The 14477-nt window shown below is 37.8% G+C and overlaps 1 protein-coding gene across 3 annotated transcripts in view; it reads right to left on the bottom strand.

Moving 5' to 3' along the window:
• Positions 1-273: 273 nt before the first annotated feature.
• Positions 274-14477, bottom strand: part of LOC139759949 (uncharacterized protein ZK1073.1) — a 119942-nt gene continuing 105738 nt past the window's right edge. For 2 of the 3 annotated variants that reach the window (XM_071682616.1, XM_071682615.1), the window contains exons 7-9: positions 5074-5183; positions 2746-2917; positions 274-2613 (exon numbers count right to left, since the gene is read on the bottom strand). In XM_071682616.1, coding sequence (XP_071538717.1) covers positions 2395-2613; positions 2746-2917; positions 5074-5183 — 501 coding nt within the window. In that variant the 3' untranslated portion in view covers positions 274-2394. Of the gene's footprint in view, positions 2614-2745; positions 2918-5073; positions 5184-13215; positions 13228-14477 lie in introns of all 3 variants that reach the window. The other variant, XM_071682614.1, reaches the window with a different exon arrangement.

The following is a 14477-nucleotide window of genomic DNA, read 5'->3' as shown; positions in this document are numbered from 1 at the left end:
GACAGACGGAAAGCAGAAAAGTCATATTGTCTCATTCTGTTGTTCACAAGGAGACCAATACTGTCAATATTTATGGAGAAAATCTTTTTATACAGGTGAAGCTATACAGGCTGTTAATTACTATCCCCTATGTGATATAATGTATGAGTGTTCCATGTGCCGTTTGTAGTCCTGAGGGGTTCAACATGCTTCCATACAACATCCATCAATAATCATGGATAAAATTAAGCTTGCCATTTAGGGAATTATACTTTCTCAAGGTTAAACACCAAAGAAAAATTAAACTTTAATAAAAATATTGTATTAATATGTATTACATGTGATTATTGTACATTTTCATTCAAAACACATTATGGTAAATATCATTGTATCATACCCTTCATGAAAATGACTTATCAGGTAACAAAATAACTAAACAAGGGAAAGTGAGTCCATTACTACTGTAGAAAATATTATTTAAAGCAATTTCCTTTTCAGCAATATTAAAACTGGTGAATGTGTGTCTTGAAGTATGAGTTGATTTGCAACAACAGTTCATAGGTAGACTTTTTGAACCTCTAGTTTAGGCAAACCAGTTGCTAAACGTGGGATTTACAGACTGTTACATGTACAATATTTGTATGTAAAACCAAAACAACTATTTGTTTTATTGTTATTAAAATACAGCATTCTGTCCATCTCGAAACCAAGTAGTAATATAGCTGCAGCCCATTAGATAACAAAAGGAAAGCAAAATCTTTCCATCTTTTTGAGAAAAACCTTTAGAACTTATCAAAACAAAGTATCAATGTCTTCACTGTGTTTCCAAATAGACAGATGAGCAAATATTCTCTACTGTGTCTATCCCACATCAGAAGCCAGTTGATAAACAACTGCAAACACACATCAGATCTTATGTTTTTTTTTAATGTGATCATAGATTTTCATATCTATATATATATGATTGGTGTCAAATTGTGAACATTATAAACATAAGTATCAATGAGTGTCATGCAGTAAACACACTGGCAAGAATTCTAAAGCAATCACAATGTATCATAAGGTTGGCAGTTGTATATGTCTTGCTCTTCATCAGTCAGCTTACTGAAAAACTCCAAAATGATAATACCAGTTGGTGTAAGCTACTAGGTCTGTAGTCAGAAGGAATGTCTGCTTTCAGGCAGTTACCAGTGTATCTACTTTTTCTGACTTATGGTCGTAATGATATTTCACTTTATACCAGACTTGCGCACACCTTTAAGCCTGTTCTAAATGCATCCATATTTTGTTCAGTGCCTATTTATTACTTAATGAGGGTCACTGAAAGTACAATAAAAATTCCAATCAGGAATGCTCTATATTACTAATATCCACCAGATACTATACTTGCTACCCCTAAAGAATACTCTGATAACCCTATTGTCATCAAAATATGAGCATAAGAAATACCTAATTTTGAACTAAATAAAATCCCAAACAACCAAGTTCATTCCTGTTGGTATTATCAAATTTATAGCAAACATTAGTTAAAATTGTGGGTGACAATGAATTGATGAGAACAAGAGATGATATGGTTGTCACCTTTAGCCCCTCCCACCAGCTGTGGGAGAGTGACATATTGAAAATAGCTCTTGAGAAAAATTGACGTATGTGCACTTGCTCACTATCTGACACATCAAGCAATCACACTGCCATCATATTTATATATACATATTAAAAATCAGAGCCTAATTGAGCTTTACAGAGGCTCATTAACAAATGTTCTTCAAGCTTATCTTCTTAAACAGTATGTAAGCAAAGTGCAAAACACTGAACTAATCAACTGCAATAAGCTGATTGGGATAAGTTGTACATCTCTCACTACTACAATAAACAAGACAATACACTACCCTAGCCATGATGATCCCTGGGAAGTGGTACAGGCAGCAATTATATTATTTGGATTCATCATCACCAGTGGCCATTCTAAAACCCGTGGGGACAGTATGAAAACCTTGGTTCCTCCAAGGGTTCTTACTAAGGTACCCCAAGCAGAACTTACACTTCCACACTAATGGTCACCCCTTTTTTTCTCTGAGTAAAAAGAGGAGAGAGAGATAAAAACAGAAACAGAGTGAATGAATTGCAGCTGTGAAAGAGGATATGCAAGTGCTGGGGTTGACCATTTTCAATGGAAAATAAAAGGCCTCGCTGTGTTTTCAGAGCATGATGGTCTCAACTATATAACACTTGAATGATTAGCTTTCAGGTGCTTGATGATCTTTTGATAATGGATTGGCTGCTTTATAAAGCTGCATGATCAAAATATCAGCCAATATAAATTCATGAATACTTAGGCTATGACCATCTAAACATTACTGTAGATTGCATCTGTGGACTAGCTATGTCTGCATGTTGTGATGATGAAGTGGCAATTTAGTTGGCAGCAGTTTGGGTGGAGGAAAAGGAAAAACGTCGCAGGTTAGGTGTGTCATATTCTTCCATGCTCATTGTTCGCTGACGTCGGGGACGGGATTCATCATCAGTTGATGAACCACTGAAAGTTCGTTGGCGGTCAACTCCGCTGAGGGGCAATGAGGTCAATACCCCAAGACCCTTGCAGAACAACTGCAAAGACTGGGCAAACTTCTCTGGCTGAAAGAGGATATAGGTCTAATTATACAAAAATAATCTATGTGTTAAGCAGCATTTGGTGTCAGAAATCTTTTGACATAAGGTAAAGTAGCCTCATTATCAAAATGAAAATAATGCAGTCACTAAACTTACACATTCAGCAAGGACATCTCCAACATCATCAATTTTGAGGAGTGATGCCTTCTGCTTATTGCAGTGCTGGTGCATGGTGTGGACTGTGTGTACATGAGAAGCCTTAGCACCAGTCACCAACAGGGTCTCCACTTTCAACTTCGATTCCAGCTTCCCAGACAGATCAGACCGCCTGTGAAATAGAATTTTAGGTTTACTAAAACAAAGTTAGCTGCTCCAATGAAGAATTTCTGCATGATATTTCCTTTTTATGCTACTGTAAGTCATATTTTATGATAGTCAGATGTAAGAAGGTATGAGGACAGTTCCTTAGGGACTGATCATTTTTACTATGGAGGCACTGGAAATGGCATTGTTTTAACTGTGTGTTGTGGTCTTTTAGTAAAAACAATGTATATCCATGCTTCAATATTTTGGGCTATTTTCATCTTACTAATTTTCTGTGCTGACACCAAGGTCAAAATTTTCAAATGCTTTTGCAAAGTCTATGCAAATCACATTAGCATTTTATATGCTCTCCAAAGCCTCAGCAAGCAACTGGGGATGAAAGATCAGCCTGCCCTGAAACCACATTTGCCAACTAACACCCCCTACAGAATAGAGCGTGACAGTCCTCTTATACATACATGACCTCCCAGTCACATCAAAGCACCCTAACACTACACAACCAACAGCAAAAATGCAGCACTACTGTGAAGAGTGCTCTTATATACCGATGACCTCCAAGTCGCGTCAAAGCACCCTAACACCATAACCAACAGCAAACATGTAGCATCACATCACACAGTTAAAACAATGGTGTGCATAAAACAAAATGTCTACATCCCTACAGTGGCTCGCTTAAAACAAAATGTCTACACCCTCATAGAGATTCACTGTCAACCTCTTAACCTTTAACAGATATGAATCCTGCCTCTACCCTCCCATAACTCTAAATGGCTACACTCCCATTCAGCAAAATTCCAAGCGTACTGTATATTACATACAGCACACACACGACATTCACTCTCCACATAACAAACATCAAAAGAGAGGCCATAAATGCTCTTACTTAATGACAACAGATTTGGACAAGAAAAAGAATCGTTTGGAATCTTCTACAAACATATCCTCTAATCCATCCTAAATAAGTCTCACCCACTTGGTCATCCACACTTTCAAAAGTTATTGTAATACAAAATAGAGCACTCAAAACAATCAGTGGTTGCTAAGCATTCGCAAAGTTTCAGCCCCTGCAAAAAAAGGAAAAATTCTTTCAATAAAATCCATTCTCATTATACTTGGTGACCAGTTCTTTGAAAAAGCACATAACCCATATGACCCAAACCATTTCATAATTCACCATTGCTTCACATTTCAGCAACCTATAATCACATATACTCCCCCCCCCAAGTAAATACAGCAGTGACAAAACATATTAACCCTGTAATGATTTGAAAAGCACAAACAATCACATCCCCATCTCAGTCTTCACTCCACTTCTTTCATTTGAAACTACACTCCCCAGACATGTACTATTTATATGTTCTTGTCTGTGTTCTAGACACCATCCATCTCTTCACTAATGTAAACATTAGTTTAAGTGGAAATTCCAGTGAAGACTATGAACATCTGCTCCTCAGTTTCCTGCACTCACCTCACAAGGACAAAAACACATCACTGCATAGCTTCACCTTTGATTCCAGCCAATGGATATGGCTAGCTTTTTAAGTGCTACAGAAGACCCTCAAAAGGTGATTCAGAAGAGTAACTTAGGGTAACATAAATCATATGTACTGTGTTCATGAGCAAAGTCTGTACAGTACTGAAAGAATGGCCAAAGAGGAGGATGCAGAATGTGGAAGGAATAGGATGCATGGAAATTTTGAACACTGGCTGCTTTGATATGTGATGGGAAATGGATGTATTTAATACAGAATTGAAAATCCAATTTGAACCTAATATCAACCTTATATAAAAAAGAGGATTCCTAAATGCTTAACAGTCTCATGGCCTTATAGAAAACCTCCTCTCCATCTTAGTCTAATGTTATTAACCTCATGTGACATTCACTCTTATGTTTCATATAACTTGATGCCCATGCTTATGTTTGCTAACACAGACAACATTACTCTCTTCATTTCTTCCGACTTCTTTTGACAAAAATTCCACAACACTATTTTCTCTTCACATTATTACTGTTCTCAAAATTTTAACAGTTAGCTTTCATTTTACTACCCTCTCTAGTTGCTTTGGTTTATCTTCTCCTTCAGGTAGTTTCAGTTTTATTATCAACTTATTTTACATTAAGATCCATATCATCTAAACATTAATATTACACAAACTTACTTGAGGAAGGCCTCCACATACTTGCGGAGATTCTTTGGATTAATCTTACTCTGCAGACGATCCTGATATTCCTTGATAAGGCGTTCCTTGTTCTCAGCTGAGTCCAATTGCTGTAGAAAATAACAGAAAGCTACTAGCCATCCTTGTGTGATCATTTTTAAATGTAGTCTGAAACATGTCTTCATATATGTGATGTACATAGTCTATTATGCTATATTTGTATATTACGTGACATGCAGTACTGATTTCAATTAAGTATGTATTACTGTATATTCATATACATTATGTTTTGTTTCATATATTTATGTAGCTACATTTTTTAATACTACTTGAAAGCTGCATGTATCAAAATCTAAATACTAATGATTACTTGATTAGATATTAAATAATTGTAAGCAGATATGTAATGAGAGTATGTCACTGATTTATGTATTAAGCGCTTAATGCTTGTAAGCATATATGTAGTTAGCATGAATGTTATTCATTAATGTGCTTGATGCTAATTGTAAATTGCTTGACATGCAACTCTGAACATGTACCATATTCATAAGGATTATGTTTTGTTCAGGTTTTTGTAGTTTGATTTCTTAACACATTTTATGAAAATTTATATTCAATTAGTATGAATAAGTAAATGACAAACATGTTAAACAGTTATAAGCAAATATGTGGTTACTTTGATTATCTTACCTACTTTTGCAGTAGGTGTTCAGCACTTGTTAGCTAATACATATTTAGTATGAATGTTACTCACTGTTGTATTAGGAGTTAAAATCCTGTAAATCATATTTCTCTCATCTAAACTTATGATATCAGGTATTTAATACTTTAAGTGATGAATTAATTAACATTATATAACACAGATTATTAAGAATAAATATTGAAACACACACACACACACATATATATATATATATATATATATATATATATATAATAATAATAATTCTAGGACCTTTCCAAGGGCTTCTGCAGCCCAAGACTGTACTCCTTTCAGTAGCTGGGAAATGTAAATTCCTTTGAATTGAAAACTCACAGAACTCTAGCAACAAAGGAAACAACCTGCAACACAGCAAGTGGCTTCAAATGCAAATGCACAAAAATGTTCAGCTGACTCATAGAAAATAACATCCACATAACCCTCATCAAAGTAACCAGACACACCCAAAGCAGTCCTTCCACTTTTCTGCATCCACACAGGCATATAAAAAGATAGACAACAAGACCATGGAGGAGGACTCATAACACTTGTCCACCAAACCACACCATTTTCCAACACAGTGACACTAGAAAATCACCTCACAGACAAAGACAGCACCATAATTCAATTCATAAGAACAAAACTTCACAGTGATATTTATAGTATAATCAGCAACTACATACCTCTCCCCTCCACATGCCCCTCGAGATATACTCACCAACTGCAAAACATGACCAGCATACCCAATACTTATCTCTGTAGAGATTTCAATCATCACAATCTCCCTTGTGTCAGCACTTAATTCCAAGATCTTTGAGGTAAACATTTCATAAGCTAACTGCAACCTCTTAATAACCTCAACCTACCAATCAGCCAACCCCCTATCTCACTTGTCTCAACACTCAAACCCAAAACCTCTAAAGTGAGACACTCATGTACCAACTGCATCCCTTGGACTTTGGGTCTGTGTGGTTTGTGTATCTATGTAAACATTCTCAACCTGTGCAACCAACCAACCAGATTCCCAAGCCTCCACTTCTTGTAGCTGACATCATCAGACATCATCTGCTCACCAGCCCTACATACATGGACTGCTTGAAGGATGATAAATGAATTGTAATCTCATCAACTGTAGATCCAAATAACACTCCACCTGATCCATCCAAGCCATACAACCAACAAAGAGACTTACACAAGTATAGGAAAACAGGCTAGCCAACCTACACACAGTTCACAAAAACAAAGCTCCAAAATTGAGTAAAGATGATTTCCTATCATGCTATCTCATACTACATCAACATTTCCAACCAATCAAGCATAAAACACATACCACAAGGATATAGAAAGAAATATAACACAAACATCTCTCCATAAGTTGCACAATTTAAAAAAGAGAAAAACCTGCTCAGAAAGAACCATCAACCATCAATAAAAATCGGAGAACAAATCCAAACTCTAAATAACACCATCATCATCATAATCACTGCAAGGCAATCTATAAATTGGCACTCCTTTCTGACCACAATGATCAACAAGAAGACACACTGCAACCAACTCTGGCTCAAGTTAAAGGAGATCCACATTTAAAGTACTAATCCAGTCCCCATCCACAAAAGAACTTCAGCACTTCTGACTCATTCCAATGACATTCCTTCCCCAAAGGAGCAAACATGAGACACTACTCAAAAATCAGCCATGAACCAACCCCATCCCTAGACAGGAAAGTCATTAAAAAATCTACACAAATTCAATCCAAAAACAACTGCCCATGCACCTCTCGTTTCCACTGATACAAGCAATGCAATGAAAACCCAAAAGAATTCTCTTGCATCAGGACCTGACAACATATCAAACTTTAACATAAAACACTGGCCTAGTTGCAATCCCAGCACCTCAAGACATCTTCAAGCACTGTTATATGTACAACGAAATTCCTAACATCTGATCTGGAAACTTTCTAACATAACACTGATCCTAAACTCTCTCCAAACCACCCAACTCCCCATCCTCCTGCTACCCTATAGCCATTCCATCTTTGATATCCAAACTGCATGATAAATATCCTACTCTCATCAACACTACATGGCCTTAGAACTAACCACTTTACCACCACTTGACATAATGACTCACACAATACATCCAGGAAGGCTTCACCCAACCACAACCCCTGTCTCAGAAAACACTAGTAGCAATATGCATCAGTAACCAATTGACACTATTCCCCAATACATCCTCATATGAAGGACATTTGATGCCACTCTCCACAGCAATGTCAAAAAGTTTATGACCAATTTCATGGCAGGCTGCCATGCCAGTCACTCACAATGGCTTCTCCTCTAAAAACCCTAAAACTCTATATTGGAGTTCCCAACAAATAATTCTTTCTCTAGCCTTCAATCTCTTCCTACACAACCTCCCATTACCTCTAGCACATCACAACATATGCAGACAACTTCAAAGTCACATTAAAACACCCTGACACCAAAGCAGAAACAACAAACATGCAGCACTACATTACACAGTTGGAACAATGGGTAACTCAGAACATAATGTCTTTATCTCCACACAAGTCTTCAGTCACTCTTTTAACCCTGGACAGATGAATCCAGCTTACACCCTACAGTCATCTTGAATGGACAGTCACAAACACTTAATAAAATGCCAACCATTCTTGGCTTCACATTTGAGAGGGATAAGACATTCACTCCCAATACCAATAACATAAACACAAAAGCAGCACACAAACTGATTCTCCTCATAACACTGACTGGTACCAGAATCTCTTAACATCCTCTACAAACAAATCATCTGCTCCACTCTTAACTATGGTCTACCTGGTCTTCCTCCTTCTCAAAAGCAAATACAACGAAGCTGCAAAACACATGGAAGAGAACACTCAGAACAATCACTGCCTGCTCAGCAACCCAAATTACTCAGCAATTAAGGAATGAAACCCAGATCTTTCCAATATAATCCCCCCTCATTATGCTTAGCACTCAATTTTTTGCAACAGCACAAGATCCCTGCCACCCAAACCATTTCATAACTATCCACCATCCCCTAGTTACAAATAAAAGGCCTATCTCTGCTTTACACTTTAGCAATATTTACTCATAGTTCCCCCCAACCCCAGCAAACTAAACATGCACTGTAATGCCCCTACAAGCGCTTAGCAACCACTCTCCCTACTCAGCATTAAACATCACCCCACCAGAAATACATTCATCTGAATCTACACTTCCTAGACAGATATGAGTCCCACTTTCCCGTCTATGCTCTAAACATCACCCATCTCAACATATACTACAAACACTGATTCCACATACTCCAAGACCCTTAATGCTCACTGAAGACATCAAACACTCAGATGCTCTACACTCTCCCCACACAGATACACACACATATCACTGCACTTTATAACCTATGACCCTGCCTGGTGGGCTTGATGGCTTCCTGAGAATTGCAAGAGTTTCAAAGAGATAGAAGGGCCTCCTGGGGCAAGAAGTAAGTATACATCTGAATGCTGGTATAAACACATATGCACACACACATATATATATATATATATATATATATTTTGCTTTTGCTTTGTCGCTGTCTCCCGTGTTGGCGAGGTAGCGCAAGGAAACAGACGAAAGAAATGGCCCAACCCACCCCCATACACAATGTATATACATACACGTCCACACACGCAAATATACATACCTATACATCTCAATGTACACATATATATACACACACAGACACATACATATATACCCATGCACACAATTCACACTGTCTGCCTTTATTCATTCCCATCGCCACCTCGCCACACATGGAATACCATCCCCCTCCCCCCTCATGTGTGCAAGGTAGCACTAGGAAAAGACAACAAAGGCCCCATTCGTTCACACTCAGTCTCTAGCTGTCATGCAATAATGCCCGAAGCCACAGCTCCCTTTCCACATCCAGGCCCCACACAACTTTCCATGGTTTACCCCAGATGCTTCACATGCCCTGATTCAATCCACTGACAGCACGTCAACCCCGGTATACCACATCGATCCAATTCACTCTATTCCTTGCCCTCCTTTCACCCTCCCGCATGTTCAGGCCCCGATCACACAAAATCTTTTTCACTCCATCTTTCCACCTCCAATTTGGTCTCCCACTTCTCCTCGTTCCCTCCACCTCCGACACATATATCCTCTTGGTCAATCTTTCCTCACTCATTCTCTCCATGTGCCCAAACCATTTCAAAACACCCTCTTCTGCTCTCTCGACCACGCTCTTTTTATTTCCACACATCTCTCTTACCCTTACATTACTTACTCGATCAAACCACCTCACACCACACATTGTCCTCAAACATCTCATTTCCAGCACATCCACCCTCCTGCGCACAACTCTATCCATAGCCCATGCCTCGCAACCATACAACATATATATATATATATATATATATATATATATATATATATATATATATATATATATATATATATATATATATTTTTTTTTTATACTTTGCCGCTGTCTCCCGCGTTTGCGAGGTAGCGCAAGGAAACAGACGAAAGAAATGGCCCAACCCCCCCCCATACACATGTATATACATACGTCCACACACGCAAATATACATACCTACACAGCTTTCCATGGTTTACCCCAGACGCTTCACATGCCTTGATTCAATCCACTGACAGCACGTCAGCCCCGGTATACCACATCGCTCCAATTCACTCTATTCCTTGCCCTCCTTTCACCCTCCTGCATGTTCAGGCCCCGATCACACAAAATCTTTTTCACTCCATCTTTCCACCTCCAATTTGGTCTCCCTCTTCTCCTTGTTCCCTCCACCTCCGACACATATATCCTCTTGGTCAATCTTTCCTCACTCATCCTCTCCATGTGCCCAAACCACTTCAAAACACCCTCTTCTGCTCTCTCAACCACGCTCTTTTTATTTCCACACATCTCTCTTACCCTTACGTTACTCACTCGATCAAACCACCTCACACCACACATTGTCCTCAAACATCTCATTTCCAGCACATCCATCCTCCTGCGCACAACTCTATCCATAGCCCACGCCTCGCAACCATACAACATTGTTGGCACCACTATTCCTTCAAACATACCCATTTTTGCTTTCCGAGATAATGTTCTCGACTTCCACACATTCTTCAAGGCCCCCAGAATTTTCGCCCCCTCCCCCACCCTATGATCCACTTCCGCTTCCATGGTTCCATCCGCTGCCAGATCCACTCCCAGATATCTAAAACACTTCACTTCCTCCAGTTTTTCTCCATTCAAACTCACCTCCCAATTGAATTGACCCTCAACCCTACTGTACCTAATAACCTTGCTCTTATTCACATTTACTCTTAACTTTCTTCTTTCACACACTTTACCAAACTCAGTCACCAGCTTCTGCAGTTTCTCATATGAATCAGCCACCAGCGCTGTATCATCAGCGAACAACAACTGACTCACTTCCCAAGCTCTCTCATCCCCAACAGACTTCATATGAAAGAATGGCCCAACCCACCCACATACACATGTATATACATAAATGCCCACACATGCACATATACATATCTACATATTTCAATGGATACATACCTATATATACACAGACTTATACATATATACACATGTACACATTCATACTTGATGCCTTCATCCATTCCTGTTGCCACTCCGCCACACATGAAATGGCACCCCTTCCCCCTGCGTGCACGTGCGAGGTAGCACTAGGAAAAGACGACAAAGACCACATTTGTTCACACTCAGTCTCTAGCTGTCATGTGGAATGCATCAAGACCACATCTCCCTTTCCACATCTAGGTCCTACAAAACTTTCCATGGTTTACCCTAGATGCTTCACATGCCCTAGTTCAATCCATTGACAGCATGTCGACCCCGGTATACCACATCATTCCAATTCATTCTATTCCTTGCACGCCTTTCACCCTCCTGTATGTTCAGGCCCCGATCGCTCAAAATCTTTTTCACTCTATCCTTCCTACCTCCAATTTGGTCTCCCACTTCTCCTCGTTCCCTCCACCTCTGACACATATATCCCCTTTGTATATATATATATATATATATATGTATATAGAGTAGATGGGCCATTCTTCGTCTGTTTCCTGGTGCTCTCTTGCTGTTGCAGGAAATAGCAATTAAGTATAATATAATATAATATACTATAATATATATTCATTTATTTATTCATTTTGCTTTGGAAGACAGCGACAAAGCAAAATAAATAAATAAATAAATATATATTATAGTATATTATATTATATTATACTTAATTGCTATTTCCTGCATCAGCAAGAGAGCACCAGGAAACAGATGAAGAATGGCCCATCTACTCATATACACATATATATACATAAATGCCTATACATGCACATATACATACACATACGCAGACATATACATGTACATATTCATAATTGCTTGCCTTCATCCATTCCTGGCACTACCCCACCCCACAAGATGGGGAGAAAGAATACTTTCCACGTATTCCCAGTGTGTCGAAAAAGGCAACTAAAAGGGGAGGGAGCAGAGGCCAAGTGAGAATTTTCCCTGCATCATGAGTGAAAAGTCACTTCTGGGGAGGCTGTATCATACGAAGTATAGTCTCATCAGAGAACTTTTCATTCCAAAAGAGTCTGCTTTTCCTTGCTAATGGAAGTAGTGCAGCCTTGGGCTGCAGGAGTCTTTAAATAGGCCTTGGATAACACCAGAATTCTTTCACACAAATTGGTCCTGATTTAATTGTAAATAATTGAATAAATGAATAAAAATATACATGTATATAAAAGTAAACATATATATATATAAAAATCAAACCTATAGAATATAGTTTTGAATAGTTAGTATTGCAGTAGTCAAAAGACATTATGGATAATCAAAATAGTTGTATTTGTGTCTCTGCTGACCGAAAAATATATATTACAGGTACAAACAACTAAACAGTGATGGGAAGTTTCTTACAGTTTGTAAAGTGTAATATAGAAGAAATTGGTGAAACATTAAAACAAAATATTAAGTCCTAAATGCAGACACACCTACAAAATTTGACATGAATTCCAGGAAAAACACCAACAAAATTATTTCACAATTCATGCAGTTTTCTAACAAACTAAGTACTACTTAGTCTAAGGTGGATGATATTGATGTAATTGTGACTTGGGCATGACATCTTTCATGACTCCTTTTGATTATTTATTTTATGAAATGTCATCCCGAAGTCCAAAGACTTGGAAATGTCTGTCTATGAAAATCTCATTTTATGAAATGATGGGTTTTGAAGGACTAGAAAGATCTGAACACATATTTTAATTTGGAATAATCATGTGTATTGTGGGAAAGATCATAGACAAACTTCTCATGGAGTAAAACGTGTAAGTACTTGATTAGACACCTCACTATGCAACACTACACAGTACCTCCATCAAGCGCTGGAAGATGCCCAGTACAGTTGTGTACAGACGTGACAAGTTCGTAGAAAATTGAGGAGAAAACATAATGAAATTAGAGCTTGTGAGCGTTCACACAACACAATACACTAACAGAGGGGTACATGAGCCATAAGTCACAAACTTATGACCACCACAGAAACCTGATGCCAAATTTGAATCTGATGGTATGGCATAAGATATTCAAAGGTGGTCTCTTTAACTCAAAGCATATATGCCACACAGGTCCTACCATACATGTTTGATAGTGTTAGGTTGAAGGTATATTGGCCTATTTTAGTAAAATACTGTATTTACAATATGTACTTCTACATATACAATGTATGGTAAGACAAGATAAACTACTGAGTGAGCAAACTAGGAAATTGAAGTACTTCAGTATAAGTTACCACTGTAAAACATTAATGAGCCACTGAGAAAACTGAGTTACACCAGTTACCACACCAATAAAAGAATTTAATATCGGAAATTTGATGCATTTTTACTTTTCTTACTAATATCACTATTATGTTCTATGCATCTGATTATAAACCTTAACTCTTTTTCTATTTACAAGGGATAACTCAAATATGTATAGCTGCTCATTATAATCAAACACATCTCAATTTATGTCAAATGTGCTAAAAGAAACATGGGCTTCCTCACTAATATATATATATATATGCCTTCTTAATTTTTCAGTTTGCACATCAAGTTAATTTGTTAAGTTCAAGTGACTGAAAAAAGTCACTATAAGCCCATACTGAATAAATTAAATCAAATTAATGAACGATGGTGAGACTTAAAATCTTTGACATGTTATTGTTATCCGTTTACTGTTTCCTCTCAGACATGAAAATACACATTATTCCAAGAGAAGAAATGCTTGAAGCACACATTTATTGAGTATCTCATCCATGCAGAAACGAATTTCTAAACTCTGTTGAAGAATAAGTCTTTCATATATTTTGAAATTTTTCCCATATCTCAAGTCAATGATGGCATATACTACAACACAGCTGCCTAAGATGTTCCTTAAATAATTTCTGAGAGTTAAGCATGCAGTAGCCTGTAAAAAAACTCAACATTTAATGTTAATATCACACCAATCATTAATGACATACAGGCTGAGGAAGACTAACAACTCCACCAGCTGATGCAGTACCTGATAGAGCATCTGAAACAAAAGTGAAACGAGAATCATCACAAATCTTTGGACTCCTAGGTCCAAACCAATGATGAAACACCAAGTT

This window comes from Panulirus ornatus, chromosome 34 (genome assembly GCF_036320965.1).
Source record: "Panulirus ornatus isolate Po-2019 chromosome 34, ASM3632096v1, whole genome shotgun sequence".
NCBI lineage: Eukaryota > Metazoa > Arthropoda > Malacostraca > Decapoda > Palinuridae > Panulirus > Panulirus ornatus.
Note: the sequence above shows the minus strand (reverse complement) of the source record. Positions and strands in the feature narration are given on the sequence as shown.